The sequence below is a fragment of the Pelobates fuscus genome, chromosome 11 (assembly GCF_036172605.1).
Source record: "Pelobates fuscus isolate aPelFus1 chromosome 11, aPelFus1.pri, whole genome shotgun sequence".
NCBI lineage: Eukaryota > Metazoa > Chordata > Amphibia > Anura > Pelobatidae > Pelobates > Pelobates fuscus.
The window spans coordinates 85,010,105-85,030,192 of record NC_086327.1 but is presented as its reverse complement, the minus strand read 5'-3'; the positions used below and the strand labels follow the sequence as shown (position 1 = coordinate 85,030,192).

The following is a 20,088-nucleotide window of genomic DNA, read 5'->3' as shown; positions in this document are numbered from 1 at the left end:
AACAGGGGAATCATTATTGGGGCAACCAGGAATACACCTTCCGTGGATTTTAAGGGCCATCACCTCACCTTCTATAGGGACTTATCCCGCCACACCATCCTCTGGAGACAGTCACTCCAGGACCACAAGGTACCTTACAAATGGGAGACACAGGCTCCTAGTGGAAAAGGGTGGCAAGACCGACTCCCTTACTCAGCTCTCAGACGCATCTGCTCCGAGAGCTGGGACTGCCAGACGGATCCCTATCGACAACACCTTGACCAAGGTGGTCAGTTGATCGGATAACTCCATTTGTACCAAGAGCAACGGCATCACCATCTAACAATGCACCAACCTGAAGACTCACATTTTTTCGATGTGAAAGGCTCTTAAAGGGACACTCCAGGCACCCAGACCACTTCTGCTCATTGGAGTGGTCTGGGTGCCAACTCCCACTACCCTTAACCCTGCAAGTGTAATTATTGCAGTTTTTTTTAAACTGCAATAATTACCTTGCAGGGTTAAGTCCTCCCCTAGTGGCTGTCTATTAGACAGCCACTAGAGGAAACTTCCTGGTTTCTAGCACAGGTTTTCTGTGCTAGAGCGTCGCTGGACGTCCTCACGCTGTGTGAGGACCTCCAGCGTCGCTCTATTCCCCATAGGGAAGCATTGAAATTCATTTTCAATGCTTTCCTATGGGGTGTGCTAATGCGCTCCTCGGCCAGCGGGCGAGGTCTCCTCGGCCAGCGGGCGAGATCAGTCTCGCCCACCGGCCGACGTAAGCAGAAGGAGGAGCGGCGGGGGAGGAGGAAGCAGCGACGTGGGACATGTCGCTGCCTCTGGTAAGTCACTGAAGGGGTTTTCACCCCTTCAGCAACTGGGGATTGGGGGGTGGGAGGGAGAGGGACCCTCCAGTGCCAGGAAAATGGATCGTTTTCCTGGCACTGGAGTTTCCCTTTAAGCTAACTTCACACAGTTCACTCATCTAACGTTAGGTTTTAATTTTTTGGGCTACTGTCAGTGGTTTAGATTTCTGTTATTACCGATTCATTTATTTACCTTATTTTTCTGGCTCCACAAGTTATAAAACAGAAATTTTTACTTATCGTAAATACTTTTTTTCTTAATATGGTGGCAGTAACTTATGGGTATGGGCTCCTCCCTGTGGACAAGATTCTGCATCTTATAGGGAAAAGGGGAGGGTCCTTTTAATCAAAAATTCTTGTTAAGATGTCTTGTCCACAGGGAGGAGCAAAACCCATAAGTTACTGCCACCATATGACAGAAAAAAAATAGACTTTCTACATGACGACCAATGCCACTGCTGACCGCCATTTCGGCAAATAGAACAGCCGATATACTTATCACTTAGTATAAAGTGTGACAGTCCCTGTTTCCAAAGGACACTTGGAGACTCTCCAGATCATGTACACACAAGATTCATTAGCTGACGGACTCCAGTATAATGCTTTTGCAGTGTTTAGTAGTTAAAAATTGATTAAAATGTGCGATATACCATTGACATGATCCTTCTCTCTTTTTGTGAAATATTGTTGAAACAGCAGACATGTCTATTACGTTATATACCTAATGAAGCACAACCAAAATAATTTTTTTTTTTTTTTTATGAAATGTTTAAAAAAATTTAATTGTTGAAGTAGATTTGTATTTCAATGTTTGACAGGATAGCATTGTAATCAAGACTTCAATAGTAAAACAATTTATATTTTATTTGCAAGACGTTTAGCTAGAACATACCAGTAACACTTATCTATGAAGCAACACCCTACCACATGTGCACATTAAAAGGGCATTCATAGTTTTCTTTATAAGAGTAATCTGCAATAAAATAACACAAAGATAATAAAATTCCTTAGAAAAACAAATATGTTTATTAGACAACTGGTTACATTGATATTTTGTGAAAATAAAGAATAAGAAAACACACTGAACTAAAAATAAAATCAAGTCCTACCTAGCATGCACGCCCTTTGATGCAAGCCTATTGCAGCCAGGTAAAATCCATACTAAGACTTTGGAATAGTGCGAATTTAGAGCATACATATACAGAATTGTAAGCAAATGTATAGTGTTAGAGGAAATGAGCCGACTAAGTCCTCAGCGTGACATTATCACAGTGAATACTGTTGGACTCCTTAAATATGAAGTAATGGTTCAAGCAAAAGGTTGCATTGTGTTGTTCGAAAAGAGAGAACTATTTTGTCCCTTGATCTATAGTGGTGGTAGGTAACCTTTGGTATAGCAGCCTACTGTAGACTACACTGATGATTTTCAGGAAATCACTTTTTTGGCCGAGTATCATGGGAATCTGAGTCCACAGCCATTGGTGTGCCAAAGGTTAGTAATTATTGATCTATACTTTTGCCAACAAATCTGCTGACATAACCTAAAGATTAATTTGTGTATCTGTGCCTACTTACGACAGATACAGTGCTAGTTTATTACCATACATTAGCCATGGCTCCCATAATTTAACAGCTGCTGCCTTACATTTTGTGTAATTTAATGTCTACAGACAAATAACTTTATGGCTCCTGAAACAACTATTAGGACTTTAATGTATAAGATACATTTTCGGCTTTGTTCTGTTCTGGCTTATACAACATAACTCCTAACCCCATTAGAGCTAGTGGCAACAACAAAAATTCTACTTTTTGTTTTTACATAATAGAAGTGATCTCCTATGTACGGTAGATTAGTTTTTCCAATGTGTCTAGTTTTCAAGCTATGAATGTATTATGTAGAAATTTTTTTAAAGTAAATATAGATAAAGCATACATTTTATAAAAAAAAAAAGTTTCCAATCCTACAAAAATTAAGAACTCTCAGACAATCTATTTTCACAGAAGATTAAACTTATAATGTTTAACTCTGCTTGGAACAGACTTTGCAATTTATCTGATGAATCTGGTGTAAAACATTAAGGCCCTTCACATCAAGGTACTTTGTTATAATGTTATTCATGGAAGAAAAGCTAAACAATTCATCTGAGAAGGGCTTTTATTTAGTTTTTAAAGATTATCCTGTGTAATATAGATGTATGCAATTTTATCTATGTATAATCTCCTATCACTTCATTTTCAAATCATACAAATATTCACATTAAGCACGTTTTTTCTCACTTTGTCTAACTTTAGAATAATTGGCTTCTGCTGCTTTGTAACTTTATTAATGGCGAAGGTCAACACTTGAGTTACACCCACTAGTGAGCTGAGAGAAAATTTACATATTGTAAATTCAAATTGTGATATTCTAGGAAAAAAAAATTACATAATGTAAACTTGTCACCTTATTTACACAACATCTTAATAACAGTCTACTTTCTTTTTTTTTTTTTTTTACTAATTTAGGAGACACGGTTATGAAAAAAGGTTTTATATTGGCTTTAAAACAACATTCCAGGCACCAAAATATCTTTATCTATGGTGTCAGGTGGACCCCGGGGCCCTCTTACCTCAAGTGGTTATATAATTCTTGAGTGATTTAACCCCAAAGTTGCCTCCAGCGGCTATCTCAGCTTCCCCCCCAGGCAGCATCCGGCTTTTGAAATTTCACTTTTATGAAGCTGGATGCCACCGAAGGGGAGCAGAGATCGCTGCTAGAGGAAACTTTGGGGGGGTTAAACCGTTCGAAAACCATTTATACCCTTATGGTAAGAAAACCCCTGGGGGCCTCCTGGCACCATAACTTTTAGCTAAAGTTATGGTGCCTAAACGCTCCCTTCAAACTATTTCACATACTACACTTTTTGCCAGAGCTCATTAGAACATGGGATAAATCCTTAAAGCCACCTATATAAATTGCTTTTTTTTTTTTTATGGAGTCCACAGCTGAAAAAAAACATAGGATTTTTTTTTTTCTAGCCAACTTCAACACTTAATACATTATGCCCACTACATCCTTTACAATAACAATTCAGTAGTGGTGATGGCATCAACAAAAACTGACATTCTGCTTCTAGAGTCTACTGAAAAAGTAGAAAAATTAATAATGCTGATTTTTTTTGCTCTTCCAACTTTTTAAATCGCTATTTTACATGCAAACACACATAACTAACATTATGCTAAGAAACTGCTACATAATTTCAGGAGTTATATTTTGAGTGAATATGGATGGTGGTAGGAGTGAAGGGATTTGGGGTCCACAGTTTCAGTCTAATAAAAACAATTAAGTTTATTTAAAAAAAAAAAAAGAAAAATCTGTTAGTAATAGCCAATACAGAATTATATTGTGCAATATGATCAAGACCTTGAATACAAAATAAAAAGCGGAAGTAAAAAAATTACATTACACGCACAATAGATTAAACAGAGTTAAACTTTTAAGTTCAGACTTTTTGTAAATTGTGCGCTAATCTCTCTGAATATTTGATAAGCTTCTGGAATACTGGTGTACGTTCCGATCCTTCAGGTGACAATTACTGTTAATTTTTACATTTACTTCATATTTTAAAATAAATAATGTGATCATTAAAATCACCTCATTTACAGCCAAAATACACCCTGCTCCTACACGGCATGATAGATAGCACTTTTTCAAAACATGTAAAAAAAAAAAAAAACTACAAATAAATTTTTTTTTTTTTTAAATCTTTTTTTAAAGGGTTAGGGGAAAAAAAAGATAGCCGGTAAAAGCAAGTGTGGTAATTGTGGAAAAGATAGGAAGCAATGTGAATGATATTGAAGGTACACTGTAGGCACAAAAACAACTTAATTAGCTTAATTAACTTAATGAAACGGTTTTAGTGTATAGATTCTTCAAATCAGATGTTAACTTCTTTAGAGGTTTTTATCTTCTGCTCTGTAAACTGATGCCTAAACACACACACAGTAGGCTCCTGCAGGGTCTAGAAGGCTATTAACAGAGCAGGAGATAAAATCTAAATTTAACAGACAGTGTAATAAAGGAAGTTCAATCATTAGATCTCGCTTTACAGGAGGTGTGCCTAGAGCTGTATAAATAGATTTAACCACTAAAATGGCAGAGAATTTAGCAGTGAGACTGCTTGACATGATTTATACACCAAAACTGCTTCAATAAAGAGACACGTGGAGGTACTCCTACAGCAGATTTTTTATTTATTTTTTAAAATAACATAGGACTTTGCTTGCCCAAATTATTCCTAGGTGGTGTTCAGTTTAAGTTTTTTTCAGTGATGAAAATAATTGAAATGTGCCATTGTCATGGTAGTGATAGAAAGAAACTTGTAGAGCACTCTGGGCAGAGATGTCACCTGTCCAACAGTCAGTGCACCTGCACACTAAACACACACCTTTCTGAGAAGACCTGCTTCCACGGTTGACTGCTATGATACTGTAGTATACAATATGAATATTTATGAATTTTGCTGCCAACCCTTCAAAAAAATGTATGTACTTTTTGTACAAGCAAGCTAGTTTCAAACATGCTTTGCTATAACTAATGACTAATGACTAATCTCCGATACTGCTCCTCTCAAACTTACTGTACAGGAATGCAATTTAGTGCAATAGGCAGAATATGCATTCATCAGGACATGTAAAGAGTCTCGTTAAAAATTCTGGAGTTACTTATCTGACAAGCAATTAGTACCAATAAAAATTTTTTTTGTCTATACAGAGCTATCAAAGCTCAATTAGCAAGCCTTAAGTGTTTTTTTCTTCCACTGCAGATATTTAAAATAGCACGTTCACTTTTGAATTTTTCATTAAGGTAGGACCTTTATGAGAGAAGAAAAAAAGCCAGAATTTTACTGAAATTCTGACGTAATCACGGCAGATCGACATTTTGCCATTTCCTATTAGAAATAGGTATTTTCTCACGTGATATACAATAAATCCGTACAGCATCTCACTGCAAATGCATCCGTTTGTCTATGGAAGAGATTTAGATAGATCTTCCACAGACCTAGGTCTTGTGCTCTTACACGAAAGGAAAATAGTCACATGACCCGCAGCAGATAAAGCCACCAGGAGCTGTAGACCTAGACAAAAAAAAAAAAAAGAAAACAACAAGGCATGGAGCAAGAGATTAATTTAAGTACACCGACTTTCCCCTCTCGATGGGTGCCCACCTTTACAGATGACATTGCTGCAGAAAGAAAAATAAATGTGTATATATATATATATATATATCCCAAAAGGAGCAAGTTGTATTTTAGTATTTCCACATAGATGGGCAGATGCACCACTTAAAAGAATACAACTTAATAAATCAAATGAGTGAGTGCTACAAGGATTTGTGTGATTAAAAAAAAAAAAAAAAATATGTTACCATAAAGGAAAGAAAAATAAAAATAAATAAAAATAAGATGCTCTAATAATAAAATCTAATTTTCAACTTATCAGTATAAATACATTCAACTGTAAAAGTTTTAAAAAGCATGTGATACGATTATAGACAAACAGTATATAAGTAGTGCCATTGTATAGATTAATTGTTGCCAGCAAACCAAACACACACATTCATAAATACAAACACATTTTTTAGACTGGTTAAATAACATTATTTACACAGGTCAATAATTAAGTTGTAATATTAATTACACAATATTACAAAAAGTTATTTACTGGTATCATTTTCCAAATAGTATCAGCTACTATACGAAATATTTGTACCAGCTGACAAATCAGAGCCTTCCAGAGGCTAGCAAAGATTCTCACCAATCAAGCAGGCCAGCCACCATGCCATAGTGAAATACCACTTTATAAATTAGGCCATAGTGAAATCCCATTTTATAAATGAGGTCCAACACTTGTGCAAATCTGGTGTCGACTCTGTAGCCGAAGTTGATAAGATTTTCTGTTGCATCATTGATGGTACAATTTCATGTACAGATCAGCATAGTAATGTGCAGATGTCAGTGATGATATTTGTTTTATTATTTATACTGGCCAGTACCTCTGGCCAATGTCACAAGCTAATTTCAGCAGTTTAATTAACACTACATGTTATACTGTTGCACCAATGTCATCTTTGGTTTTAGGGGATGATTTGATGGGATATTTCTCCTTCACGCCCAAATGGTGTGCAACATATTTGCTATCAAAATTATTTAGGCACCATCTGGACATTGTTTCAGTTCGAAAAGAAATCAAATTACTTTCGGCAAATTCTTTGGTATATAGGGAGGGAAGTATTATTTTAAAGTTTAAAATGTAGTATTGAGTAGAATTTATTTTAGCTTTAGACAGAACCATCTGGTAAATACTGACCATGATCAGTCATAATCATTAACTGACTTTTATATTATCTTTAATATAGAGTATGCCCACTATATCATTCTTGAAAGAATAAAAGGTAAAGGTTAGTGGGTGGTAGTATGTTCCTAAAGGAGAGCATTATTTGGACGGCCAATGCCAACCATAAACACTACAGCCTTATAAACCTTCTTCATAGTCGCTCAACAACTAACCAGTAGGTGAATGTGCCACAAACTGGTCTATTACACCATGGATATACGCTTCTTTTGTGTCCCCCAGTAAAACTCCTCTGCCGAATGTACCACATTTCAATTGTGGCTTTCAAGCAAAGGATGCAGTTAAGTCAGACTGCTAAGCAAAGCTTAGAAGATATGTTTTCAGTGGAATGCAGATTCCCCCGGCCTTGTTGAATTTGAAGCTGGATCCCAGTTCTTACTCTGCATACAAAAACTGCTACAGTCTTCTGTAAGCAAGTGTCTCATACTATAAACAATGATTCAACGTTTGGATTAGCAAAGTCTTATTGTATGAAATGCTGAGTTAGAAATGAACCAGAGCAGATCACACAAAATGATCAGGCAATGTTCTCATATATTACAAAGATGAAAATCCACTTTTCCTAATTGTAGTAGACTACTTATAGAAATCTTAACATGCTGTGTAAGTGCGAACACTGTAAGAGAAAAAAAAAATGGAGATATGAAGTATTTAGAAGACTCAATACTACTGCACTTTAAAGTCATAAGACACTGGAGAAATAGGGCGATACGGGCAGCCCACTTTCAATCGTACTTTTCATTGCTCCCTTGAAAACCTGCCAGTTTAGCAAGAATAGGGCAAACCTCTCAATGTTATTTAGTGTTACTGCTTAGGCTGAAACATTGTAGCTCATGCCGTATGAGTAGCAATATGCCTTTCCAGAAGTGTGCGATGTGAAAAGTACTTATTACAGAAGCAGCACTGGAAGCGCTCAGGCCTGTGGGTGCGCATATGGACGTTCAAGGAGCTCTTCTGGGTAAATCTCTTGCAGCAGATTGAGCACTGGAAAGCACGGACGCCTGTGTGAGTGACCATGTGCTTGAGTAGGTAATCTCGTAAAGAAAAGGACCGCCAACAAATGCTACACTGGTGGGGCTTCTCACCTGCAAGAAGAGGACAGAGTAACGTTAAAGGGTATTTTTACAGTGGAAAAATAAACAATGGCAAATATTTTAATAGACAGTACTGTATGCTTGCACGATTGATGGTTTGCAATTAAATGAGTTAAATCCCACCATAAAACAGTGTTGAACAGAAGGACGTTGGAATGAAGGTGTGAGAGGCCATGCCATCGTTGGATGCCTGTCGCCAGCATGCTGTGTGTGTTGAGGATGTACGTTCAATAATGTTCACAGAACACTAGCCACCCAGAATGATGCCGCAACGTTGCTGCCTGAGGTGAAGTTACACCACTGGCAGTAGATTAGCTAAACTTTGTATGTTCAGCTTTCCATACTGAAACTAGACACACACAAACACATTCTTTCCCGCAACCATAACTACTTCAAATTACTGAATTGGTCACGGTGTTTGGAGTAATCCCTTAAATGTAAATTTAAAAGTCATGAAACATGGAGATGTGTGAATGTAGACAAAAAGTCAAACATAAAATGCATTTTGGGTAAAGGAAACAAACCAGTAAAATATAAATAACAGTTTCCTTTTAGCAAGAAAACTTCAACAACAGAATGGAAAATAGTGTAAATATTTACATTGCCAGAGATTAGAAGCACACATTTAACCCCATGAACTGAGGCAATTGCCAAAGTTCTGAACCAAAACAAACCCTAGAATTTGTAAATTTGTTCAACTTTCAGTTATTATAAATGTTTTTTTTCCAAGGACAGAAAGGGTTTTTAAACAAGGATACTCCTCACTCAGAAAGCACTTCAGCAAACTTGCTTTTGGGGTGTGGAGTGGCCCTTTAACCCTAACTTTACCCTAACCCAAGTAATTCCTTTTGATAATATCAGCACTTGTATCAGGAAATAGATTTCCTAGCTAAAATAGCCAAGAGCAGTCTGCGATTACCATCTACTGGGTTTTTAGCATGCCCCCCCCCCCCCCCCCCCCGTAATGGTGATTCTCCAGCATGCTTTCCCTACCAATCACACTATGAGCGGGGTACCTGTTGCAGGAGGGCACACAGAGACCCTGTGGGTCTCCCTTCAGCAGTTGACAGCTAGAGAATAACCGCTGTGCAAACTTTTCAGCTAAGGTGTGTTCAATAGATTTATAGGGCTGAAGGAAGCGCTCATTTTTGAAAAATGCAAATAGCTCATCTGTATGACCCCAGTTATCGGTACATATCTGTCTCCCTGGTCTTAGCAGAGATTTAAACCTTCTCACAACATGAGAAATTCCACGACTTACTGTTTAATAAAAGTATTATTTGGCTACCTTACTGTTTTTAGTTAGCCTATATACTTATTATTTTGCCTTTGTTGCTTTTTACCTGGCACTGATTTTATTGTCTGAAGCACCAGCATTACCAACATCCAAAGAATCCTCGGTGGAGATTATTCCCCCTTGCCTGGCACATAGAACAGTTAGTTTTCTCTTTTTATTGTAAGCATGTTTCTTTTTTTTCCTATTTATACTTACCTATATGGAGAGCACTATTGGCTTTTTATTTTATTTTCATATGACCCATACCACCCCTACCCAGCTGTGAAACTACCATCAGAGGGATTTTCTACAAGTGGGGATTTTTTACCACTACATGCTGTTTTACCTGGAGCTGATCATAGCTCTATGAGATTGAGTTGGCATTTTGATATCTCAGTGTTGTCTGTAGCCCACTTTATTTGCCATATTGCACTATTGATTCCTTCTGTTTTCTTACATAGGCTGATATTGATTGGAACGGTTTCAAGGACTTCATACAAAAAGTACAGTTTATTCAGGACTGTTTCATACCCTTGGCATTCTATTGTACTTTTTATTATTGTTTTATATGTGGTTTCTTCTTTATAGCACCTTTCTCATTTCGACATTTAGGAGCTACTAGCATTTTATATTTGATACTTTTTGTTCTGTTTCTAAACTCTGTATGTGCAGGATTTGAAACACTGTACAGACGCCGGGCACCATTGTGACTTCAAACCAATGAAGTGTTCATGATGCCTGGAGTAACCCTTTAACTATGTATATTCCGTTCCAGAGTAGATTGACAGTAGCAGGTTTGTTTTTTTAGCTTTGACCGTTTCCTTTTTCTCCTTTCAATTGCTGCTTTTCCCCGCAACTCTGCTGCCAGATGGTGACTCATAAAATGAACAGAGCAGCTGCATGACTCTACAGCACTGATTGGGTTAATTGGCAGAACAGAGCACCAAAACTTACAGAGTATTTAGAGATCTACCATCAGCCACCAGGCTTCAGTAAACTGCCCACACACCAATTTAAACAATTATAGAGAGGAGATAGAGATCCACAAGCAGGTTCCTCTCTCTATCTCCAACATGAAGCTTTTCAAGGACAGTTCATACTGGGGACTGCTTAGGCTTTATGGAGAACCACATTCTCAAGTCATTATTCATGATAAAATTAAGTATAGAACTGACACTACAATAACAGATTTTTCACTTTCTCAGCAAGCTCAAAATCTTGTACTACAACTATTAGTCTTATTCTGAGTGATCATGCTGTGTATAATTAAACAATTTTAAGGGTTAATTGATGCTAAAATAATATAACTCAGTGTGCTTTGAAAATCACCCAAGTGTATTGTCACTTTTACACTTATCACATACATAAAATTAGAAAATAAATAAGAAGGATTAAATGAATCTTCACGGCCTGTCCCTCACTTGCACCTTTAGCTGGATGTGTGCACAGTCCCCTTTTATTGTTTTTAATTTTATGCTGTGCATAATAGTGACAAATCGAAGATCTCTGAAATTCAAGATCTCAATGGGTAAGTGCCTCTAGCAGTTGTCAGAAAAGGTACTTCTCAGAAAACAGTAATCTTCACATTCTTCAAGTAAAGAGACCGAATCTGAGCTCCAAAATATGAAACGGTTATTCCTGCCCTATCTAAATTTGTTAATTAATGTAAAAAATAATAGCCTATTGGACATTATTCACTAGTTTACCCCACCCTCCTGATTGGAGGAAGGCAGAAGTGGTTCCTATATTCAAAGAGCATTCAAAATCTCTGTCTGGAGATTATAGACCTGTGAACTTAATTGCAATCTACACGGAAGTTAATAAAAGTATAGATCAGGGTGTTACAGTTGATATCTACGTGGATTTTGCCAAGATATTGGATACAGTTTCATACAATAGGTTAGTGTTGAAAGTAAAAGAAATTGATCTAGGAAGGAGGAGTTGGCAATTGCATGTACACCCTCATGAATACTATTATTACGGCCCACAGCTGCCACCAATTAATGGGGACCGGGGTAGGACATTAGCTCTTCCACTCTGAATATTATTATTAGGGCCCCCAGATTAAGTCAATGGATGAGGATCAATGGGGAAGACAATATCCTCCCCCTAAGCCAGTAAATAGTCATTTACAAATTTACATCCTCTGGATGCATTGGACCTCGAAATTTTAGTTAAACCGGTGCTTTGTCATTCTTCTGACTCCTATACTTTTTATAGGATTCAGATGTGAAAGAACAGATTTTAATCCGGATACCGATTGCATCCGGGCGATTGCTGCAGGTTCCCTTGTGCTGACAAAATTTCAACCATATTTACTAAACACAAGAACTGCCAATGTTTTAATTCGGTTATTTTTAGAAAGAATATGTTTTTAGTAAATAACTCCATATTTTCCCAATTTAAAAACACTCCATGGCAACAATGCTACAATAAGTAGATTCATTCAGGAGATAATTAAATTTGACATTTCTACATATGCATTTTTGTAAGCTAGGATGCGCGATTCTTGTATGCCACTTTTTATTTTATAACACTTTGTGGATTTGGAGAGTTTCTGGATTAAGCGAGTGCAGTCGATTTTAAGATGGCTTTATGGACACTTAATATTTTATCTTCATAAGGCAATGCCATTACAATAAATTATTCATTAAGACAGGGCTTGACAAATTTGCTTGGAATCTAGGAGCCAGTATTTTTTTTTTTAAACTAACAAAGCTTAATTTTCAGCAACACTATAGTCATCAGAACCGCTGCAGCTTAATGTAGTGGTTCTGGTGTCTATAGCCGGTCTCTTCAGGCTTTTCAATGTAAACACTGCCTTTTCAGAGAAAAGACTGTTTACATAGCTGCCTGGTAACACATGTAGTGAAGTCACTATGTTCAGCGTCTCCACGGGATGCAGATTAGTTAGTGCGCAATAGCCTCCCAATGCTTTATCAAAATTATCAAGCTTGATCATCTCAGCCAAGGAGGCGGGTCCAGCCACGGTAATACTGTCACGGCGTGGGAAGAAATGTGAGTAAAATCACCTTTCCCATGCAATCAGAGGGGGACCGGTCACCTAAACAGACACACACTCACAGACAGACACATATACTCACTCGCCCACAATGGGGTCCAGTGGGGCTGCTATCATCTCCATGCTCCGCTCCCTATCGTAAACTGTTTAGTATGCCGGGCCTCGCCACCCGGCTCCATTCCACACATTCAGCCGCAGGCCCACCTCTGTTCTCCCTCCACACTGGCCGGCAAGCCTCTGCTCTCCTACAGCTGGCCGCCTGCCTGCCTACTCCATCGCTGATTCGGGTCGAGACATCCCAGGCACCAGGACAAAATTCCTACTCGCCATGGCGACCTGGTATTTGTCAAGCCCTGTATTATAAATTGCTGACTGGGGCCTGACAAATACAATATACCTGGTTTACCCCAAATCACATGGGGAGTTAAGAATACATACCTGGGGATAAAAAAAAAAAAAAAAACCTGACCTAATACAAATATAGAAATTACTACTTTTTTTGTCCACTTAAATTTAAACACAACAATGTAGTTCTGAAAGCTGCACCCTTTTATTGGATTACTCTGTTTACAATTAAACACAACCATGAAGGGAACAGAGAACTGTTTTCACTTTAAACAAAAGTCTGCATTTTTGACAGTTGTGTTCTTTGTCTTCTGAATACTGAACGTTTATCTTGCTTACTCTGATAAGAAAGTATATACACTTATCTTATTGATGCAACAAACATTTTACAGAAAGATGAACAGCCACTAGCAGATGCAAAACTGCAATGTGCACATATAAACAAAGGTTGTGCAGTTTTATTATTTTAAAATGATATACACACCACTGCAGTAGTGAGCAACTATTTTTTAGATCTGGCATGTAGCATAGGACTTCACATTTTAAACTCTGCTTTATATTATTTACTGGCGGAACTACCGCGGTCGCAGCTGCGACCGGGGCACTCACTCCATGGGGCCCGGCCGCCCTGCAGACCCCTGCAACCGAGTGCCCGCCGCCATGTTTTGTGGCCCCGGCCCGCGCAGTGTAACCACCGGGGCAGCATTGAAGGGGTTCATCAGGTGGCCCATGCTGTTAGGGCCACCCAATGGCAATGAATATCCAGGGTGTTCCTGGTCAGCGCTGCGGCACTTTAACAGCGCGACCGGACCCCCAGCTACCAGAGAGCCGCACGGGAGGAAAGAGTGGGAGTCTGACACCCAACAGCCTGAGCCACCACTGGACCCCTCTCCTGCACCTAAAAGGTAGGAAACAGGAGGGTGACAAACATTCTGCATGTGTCTGTATGTATGCTTCTATATGTGTTTCCGTATACGCATGTGTGCGCGCATACGCATGTGTGCGCGCATACGCATGTGTGCGCGCATACGCATGTGTGCGCGCATACGCATGTGTGTCTGCACGTGTGTGGGGAGGGGGGGTGCACCTATGGGGGGAGGGGAGCAGTAGACCTATGGGAAGGATGGGGAGGCCCAGTGCAATTGTCGCACCAGGGCCCGTGGACATCACGCTTTGCATGAGAACATCTAGTGTTCGTCAATTCCCCATACAAAAGCATTACAGCAATGCTGTATAATGGGGATGGTCTAATGCGTTTGCAATGTTTCGCCAGGCATGCACATTAGTTTTGTATTCCTAACACTATAGTATCCATTTAATATAGCTGTGCATAGACAAATGCCAGCAAACCTCATTAAACTGATGCAACGTGGTAAAGAAGAGTGGGCCAAAATTACTTCACAACTATATGAGAAACTGACCAAGTCATACAGATAACGATTATTTCAAGTTATTGCTGCTAAAGATGGTTCTACACGCGATTGAATTATTAGGTGTACTTAGTTTTTTCACAAATGGCTTCAACATTTTAGCTTTATGGCTGTTAAAAGTCTTTTTTTTTTTTTTCATCTGAGGTTGTATTTTCTTGAAACCTACACTTTTTTTCTAAAGTGAAAAAGCAAGGATACTGTTAACTCCTAAATCATTTAAGGAAGCTGTAATCCTTTAAAGGTTTGTTATTCTTGAAAACTAGATTCCTTTATTCTCAATGCTTTCACTTTTTTCCTCCCACCAGTTTTAAGTACTCATTACTTTTTTTATTTTATTTTTTAAAGGAACACTATAGTCACCTAAATTACTTTAGCTAAATAAAGCAGTTTTAGTGTACAGATCATTCCCCTGCAATTTCACTGCTCAATTCACTGTCATTTAGGAGTTAAAATCACGTTGTTTCTGTTTATGCAGCCCTAGCCACACCTCCCCTGGCTATGATTGACAGAGCCTGCATGAAAAAAAACTGGTTTCACTTTCAAACAGATGTAATTTACCTTAAATAATTGTATCTCAATCTCTAAATTGAACTTTGATCACATACAGGAGGCTCTTGTAGGGTCTAGCAAGCTATTAACATAGTAGGGGATAAGAAAATCTTAATTAAACAGAACTTGCAATAAAGAAAGCCTAAATAGGGCTCTCTTTACAGGAAGTGTTTATGGAAGGTTGTGCAAGTCACATGCAGGGAGGTGTGACTAGGGTTCATAAACAAAGGGATTTAACTCCTAAATGGCAGAGGATTGAGCAGTGAGGCTGCAGAGGCATGTTCTATACACTAAAACTGCTTCATTAAGCTAAATTTGTTGAGGTGACTATAGTGTCCCTTTAACTCTAATCCAGAGTCAAGACAGGCCCCTCCATGGAGCAGAATCTGCCTGCTTTGAACTTATCATGCTAATGACTTTTGTCCAATCAAATACTTCTCGTAGAAGTTATTTGCCAACCTAATGTTTCTCTTTGAAAAGCAGTGAAAATTCTAAATAACAGCCAGCAGGTATTTGGGCATTGCAAAAAGATAACCAGCCGTTTCTAACAACTGGCTTTTAACTTTGAAGGAAGATATTGTAGTGCTTCGACTTCCCTTTAAAGAGGCACTTAAATACAGCTGGTTATAGTGCGTATGATGCCGGTTAACCTCTAACTTCATCCCAAGATACTGCATCAAACAATGTTTGAGTGGTCTGCCTGGGTGTCTATGGTTTAGTCCCTTGCTCGGCATCTTGCAAGTACGGCAGTTACACTTTCACTTCGATCCATACATAATTCACTCAGCCAATCAATGTCATTTAAATGTGGACAAAATTGATACTGTTAGAGTGGATGTGTAACAATGGCAATATGCCAAGAGAGGGTCCAGGGCCAAGAGTGCTCGAGTGTCAAACCACTCTATGCTGGCACAATAACCAAAACAAGGGGGAAAACTATTTTCCTGTAAAATTATTTTTTGCTTCTTACTTTTAAACATAGAAACATAGAATGTGATGGCAGATAAGAACCGTTTGGCCCATCTAGTCTGCGCAATTTTCTAAATACTTTCATTAGTCCTTGGCCTTATCTTAAGTCTAGGATAGCCTTATGCCTATCCCACGCATTCTTAGACTCCTTTACTGTGTTAACCTCTACCACTTCAGCTGGAAGGCTATTTCCATGCGTCCATTACCCTCTCTGTAAAGTAATACTTCCTGAAATTATTTTTAAACCTTTGCCCCTCTAATTTATTACTATGTTCTCTTGTTGTGGTAGTATTTCTTCTTTTAAAATATAGTCTCCTCCTTTATGTATTTTAATGTTTCTATCATATCCCCCCTGTCTCGTCTTTCCTCCAAGCTATACATGTTAAGATCCTTTAACCTTTCCTCTGAAGTTTTATTCTGTAATCCATGAACCAGTTTAGTAGCCCTTCAACAAGACTACTGCTTTCTTATAACTATTAATTTGAGAAAGTCAATGCATTTGTTCGCAAAATGAATATTTTTTGCCGATTGTTTCCAGCCAGAAATAATAAACAAAGCAAAATAAATAAATAGGAAAGCCAGGTCTAAGACAGGTCTCCTAAGATGTGCTTCAAAATTAACATTGTACTGTGCCCATATAAGGGTAACAGTCACTGGAAAGAGTTATACCATCAGCCAGCAAACAACAATTAATCATTGGGAGATTGAGCACTTGCTAGTAGAGCATAATCAGTATCCAAGAGATTAGATGTTTCATCCTATGTTGTCCAGTGAGTTTAAGTAACAAAAATATAAATTAATATATGCTCGTTTCTTCAGTAGTGGTAAATCTGAATAAAACAGTTATCAAGTTTCTTTTTAATCTTGGTGCCTTTACTGCTTCTAAAAAGGTAATATGTTCATTAACAGTGCAGAATTAACACTTTACAATTACAAAAGTGTAAGTTTTTGAAATGTTGACTTCGGTAAACGATTGCACTACATAAAATGTACACAACACACTGTAAAAATTCCCACTCAGGTGAAACCTGACTACACTGGTACTAACACTACGACAGAACATCTTACACACCGTCCCTGAAATAAACTCCTCGGAAACCAATTTAAGAGCAGTAATAATAACTCACACAAACAGTCTATATATGGCAGTCATGCTGTTCTTTCTATTTCAGTGTTATAACTGGGAATCTAAACAATTTTCCAAATAAGAAGTTCTAAAATTAAATGAAACCTTATACCACACACAGACAAAGATAGCCAGCCAGGCATTGGTTCCATACTGTAATTATGAGTACAGCAGTATTGTGTACATTTAGCTGTGTGAGTACAGACATCAGACTTTCTAAAATGCCTGCAGAAACATTGCAATGAACAAACAAGTCATTACAAAAGAGTACAATTTGTTTTATTTTTTTTTTGACATGGTACCTAAAACAACCATCCACAGATGAACTACTTCCCTGGCTCTTAAAACAAATTAGATTGCTAATTGTATTGAACTTCCTACACAACAAGTGTTAACCAGTTTGTACACTAGAGAAATATAGTTTGCTATTCAAAACCCAAAATAATAAATGCAAGTATGTTAAAAGAAAATCAAACAGTTTGGACATGTTTTCTACGGCTAGGTGGCCATTCACACAAAACAGGAGGTGTGCAAGCAATATTCCTAGCAGATATTCACATCCATGTTCATAGAGCCACATGCACCACCCGGTGCATGACTGGAGTACAACTGATATTGTGAAGTGTCACCCATATCTATTTGAAGTTAAAACCTGCTTTATCAAAAAGCAATAACAAGAGTGCTTAAAAGGGGTGGAAAAAAAAATATATGTGCAAACATAGTGAATAAAGGAATCTAGTTTTCAAGAAATAAAAACCTCTAAATGACTCCAGCTGGCTTAAGTGACAGGCATTAAGTGTCCTTGCTGTCTCACTTTAGAAAAGTGCAGGTTGTAAAGACATTGGCACTTTTATAAAACCGGTCAGACAGCCAAGTGGGTGCTCTTCCACACACCCAATATGTGAAGAGGATGTGCAGTGTGATTGTTGCACACACTCTGCTTATCAGTGTTTCTCTATGAGAAGCATTAAACAGGCTGGGAGATTATCAATAATGATAATTTCCAGAAGGCGCAGTAGAGCTGTGATGGGAACCTCTTCCTCTCGCTTAGAGGTAAGTAACCACTAACTTGCAGGATATAACCTATGGAAAGACTGGTGATTTTGCAGAGGCACGTTTAACATGCATAAAACAAGCGCAGAGGTGAATTTTGTTCATTTTGTTTAGAAATTACAGGAGTAAAAAATAAAAAGGTGAAAATTGTAACACAGGTTTAGCACAAATGAAAAAAAAAAAACTTGAGAATGTATAGCACTTACCTGAATGTATAAACATGTGCTTGGTGTAGTTCTTTCTAGAACTGAATGTTTTCTGGCAATGGCTGCATACGTAAGATGGTTCTGGGTTACGTGATGGCCCAGGACGCTGTGAGGATTCATTTTGTACAGTCCCAGGGAGCATATTTGAGTTTAACTGGACAACATTGGTAGCACCTTCTTGTTGAACACTAAAAAAACCTTGTGTGACACCACTCTGGACATGATTAGGATGTGTCAGGTGAAACTGGAAGATACTTGAAGTGCTTGTGGCAACAGCTGCTGATACAGACGAGTTCTTGATATCTCTGGGAATTAGCGATGCCACAAAAGGAAGTCCCCTGGATTCCCCAACACGAGAATTAAAGGGAGGGCTCGACTTGAAGTCTGAGCTTGCCACCGCAGCCAAATTTCTTAGGCTTGAGCCATCTAAACTACAGTCCGAACGGAATTTTTCACCAGTGTTTTCTATTGAGCTTTCACGGGCTCCATCAGAAATATTCTCTTCGTTCTGCCAAGGTGGTATAAAAGTTTCAGAGAATACATCCTGATTAGTAAAGAAGTCTGGTCCCTCTGCATTAAATTCTACTATCTGCCCAGAAGAGTCTTTTCTCTCATTTCCTTCAGTGGCAGTTTTGTTACTATCTGGACTTCTTTCTTTCTCATTTTCACTGCAGCTGGGAAATCCACCACTGCATTCATTGAAAGCCATACTTTTTTCTTCCTCCTCTCCTGCTTCTCTTCCACTGCAATCTTCTTCTTCTTCTTCATCGTCCTCCTCATCTTTTATTATCACATGCACAGAATCAGAGACCTGGAGGCGTACTGGCTGACGCTGTTTTCGGCTGTGACAGCTCTGTGGTGCCTCTGTTTGAGTCAAGTATGCTGTTGGTAAGTTTTCACCTTCTGATACAGTCTCAACATCTGGGACCGTGATCTCACGCACTTCAGGTAGCTGCCTCTGTTGCGAAGACAGCATGTCTCTTAATTTGTATCTAATTTCTGAAGCACACATTAACTTGGGCGTTTCACTGACATTCCCCATTTGAGGCATGATCGCCATTTCATTTCTCAGGCCTGATGTGATACCACCAGAGTCGCGGAGTCCTATTGTTGCCTGGCAGTCTGTATTCTTTGTAGATTGTTCTTGGAGTTTGTTAAGAGATGATCTACCTTGTGAGCCACAGGAGGACATGGCACTAGCAATAGGGCCTTGTTTGGACCTGCTCTGGGAAATGATTTGGGTGCACTCATCAATGACTGTCTTGATCTGCAGTATACTGGCTGCTGTCAAAATCTGTAAAGCCTCAGATTGTGCAACGACCAGAGACCCACTGTACATAAACTCCACTAATTGTTGTACAACTTGCGTGGGTACCACTGGTGGAACTTCAATCTCTGAGTAACCCAGGAGCAGTTTGTCATGAAAGAAAGGACTGCCTGCAGCCAAAACACATCGATGAGCCCGCAAAGTTGCATCATGGATGTGCACAGTGACATCACAGAAATGACCACCCAAGCGTTGTGCATTAAGGGTCTCAAGCAGAGATTTGCTGAAGTTCTGCAAGTGGATATAATGCACCGCATCAACCATTGTTCCAGTTGCACGGTTTCCTGTATAAAAACATGTAAAAATAGTTAGAATTATAATTAAAAAAAACAATCACTTGATCATAAAAAAAATATAAAAAAAAAACACAGAAGAAGGTATATGTATGTGCATAACCAGGTAACTTAATTTATTTTTTACAGAAATAAGTTTTAGGTACATTGCATAATGTTC

The 20,088-nt window shown here is 38.5% G+C and overlaps 1 protein-coding gene across 2 annotated transcripts in view; it reads right to left on the bottom strand.

The window, feature by feature from the left end:
* The window catches only part of ZBTB45 (zinc finger and BTB domain containing 45), a 191,584-nt gene that overhangs the window by 168,705 nt on the left and 2,791 nt on the right, over positions 1-20,088 (bottom strand). Inside the window, exons 2-3 of one of the 2 annotated variants that reach the window (XR_010085968.1) lie at positions 18,309-19,919; positions 7,413-8,323 (exon numbers count right to left, since the gene is read on the bottom strand). Coding sequence is in view for 1 of the 2 variants with exons in the window: in XM_063435948.1 (XP_063292018.1) it covers positions 8,070-8,323; positions 18,309-19,919 (1,865 nt within the window). In the remaining variant the exon portion in view is untranslated. Of the gene's footprint in view, positions 1-6,498; positions 8,324-18,308; positions 19,920-20,088 lie in introns of those variants that run through there. The other variant, XM_063435948.1, reaches the window with a different exon arrangement.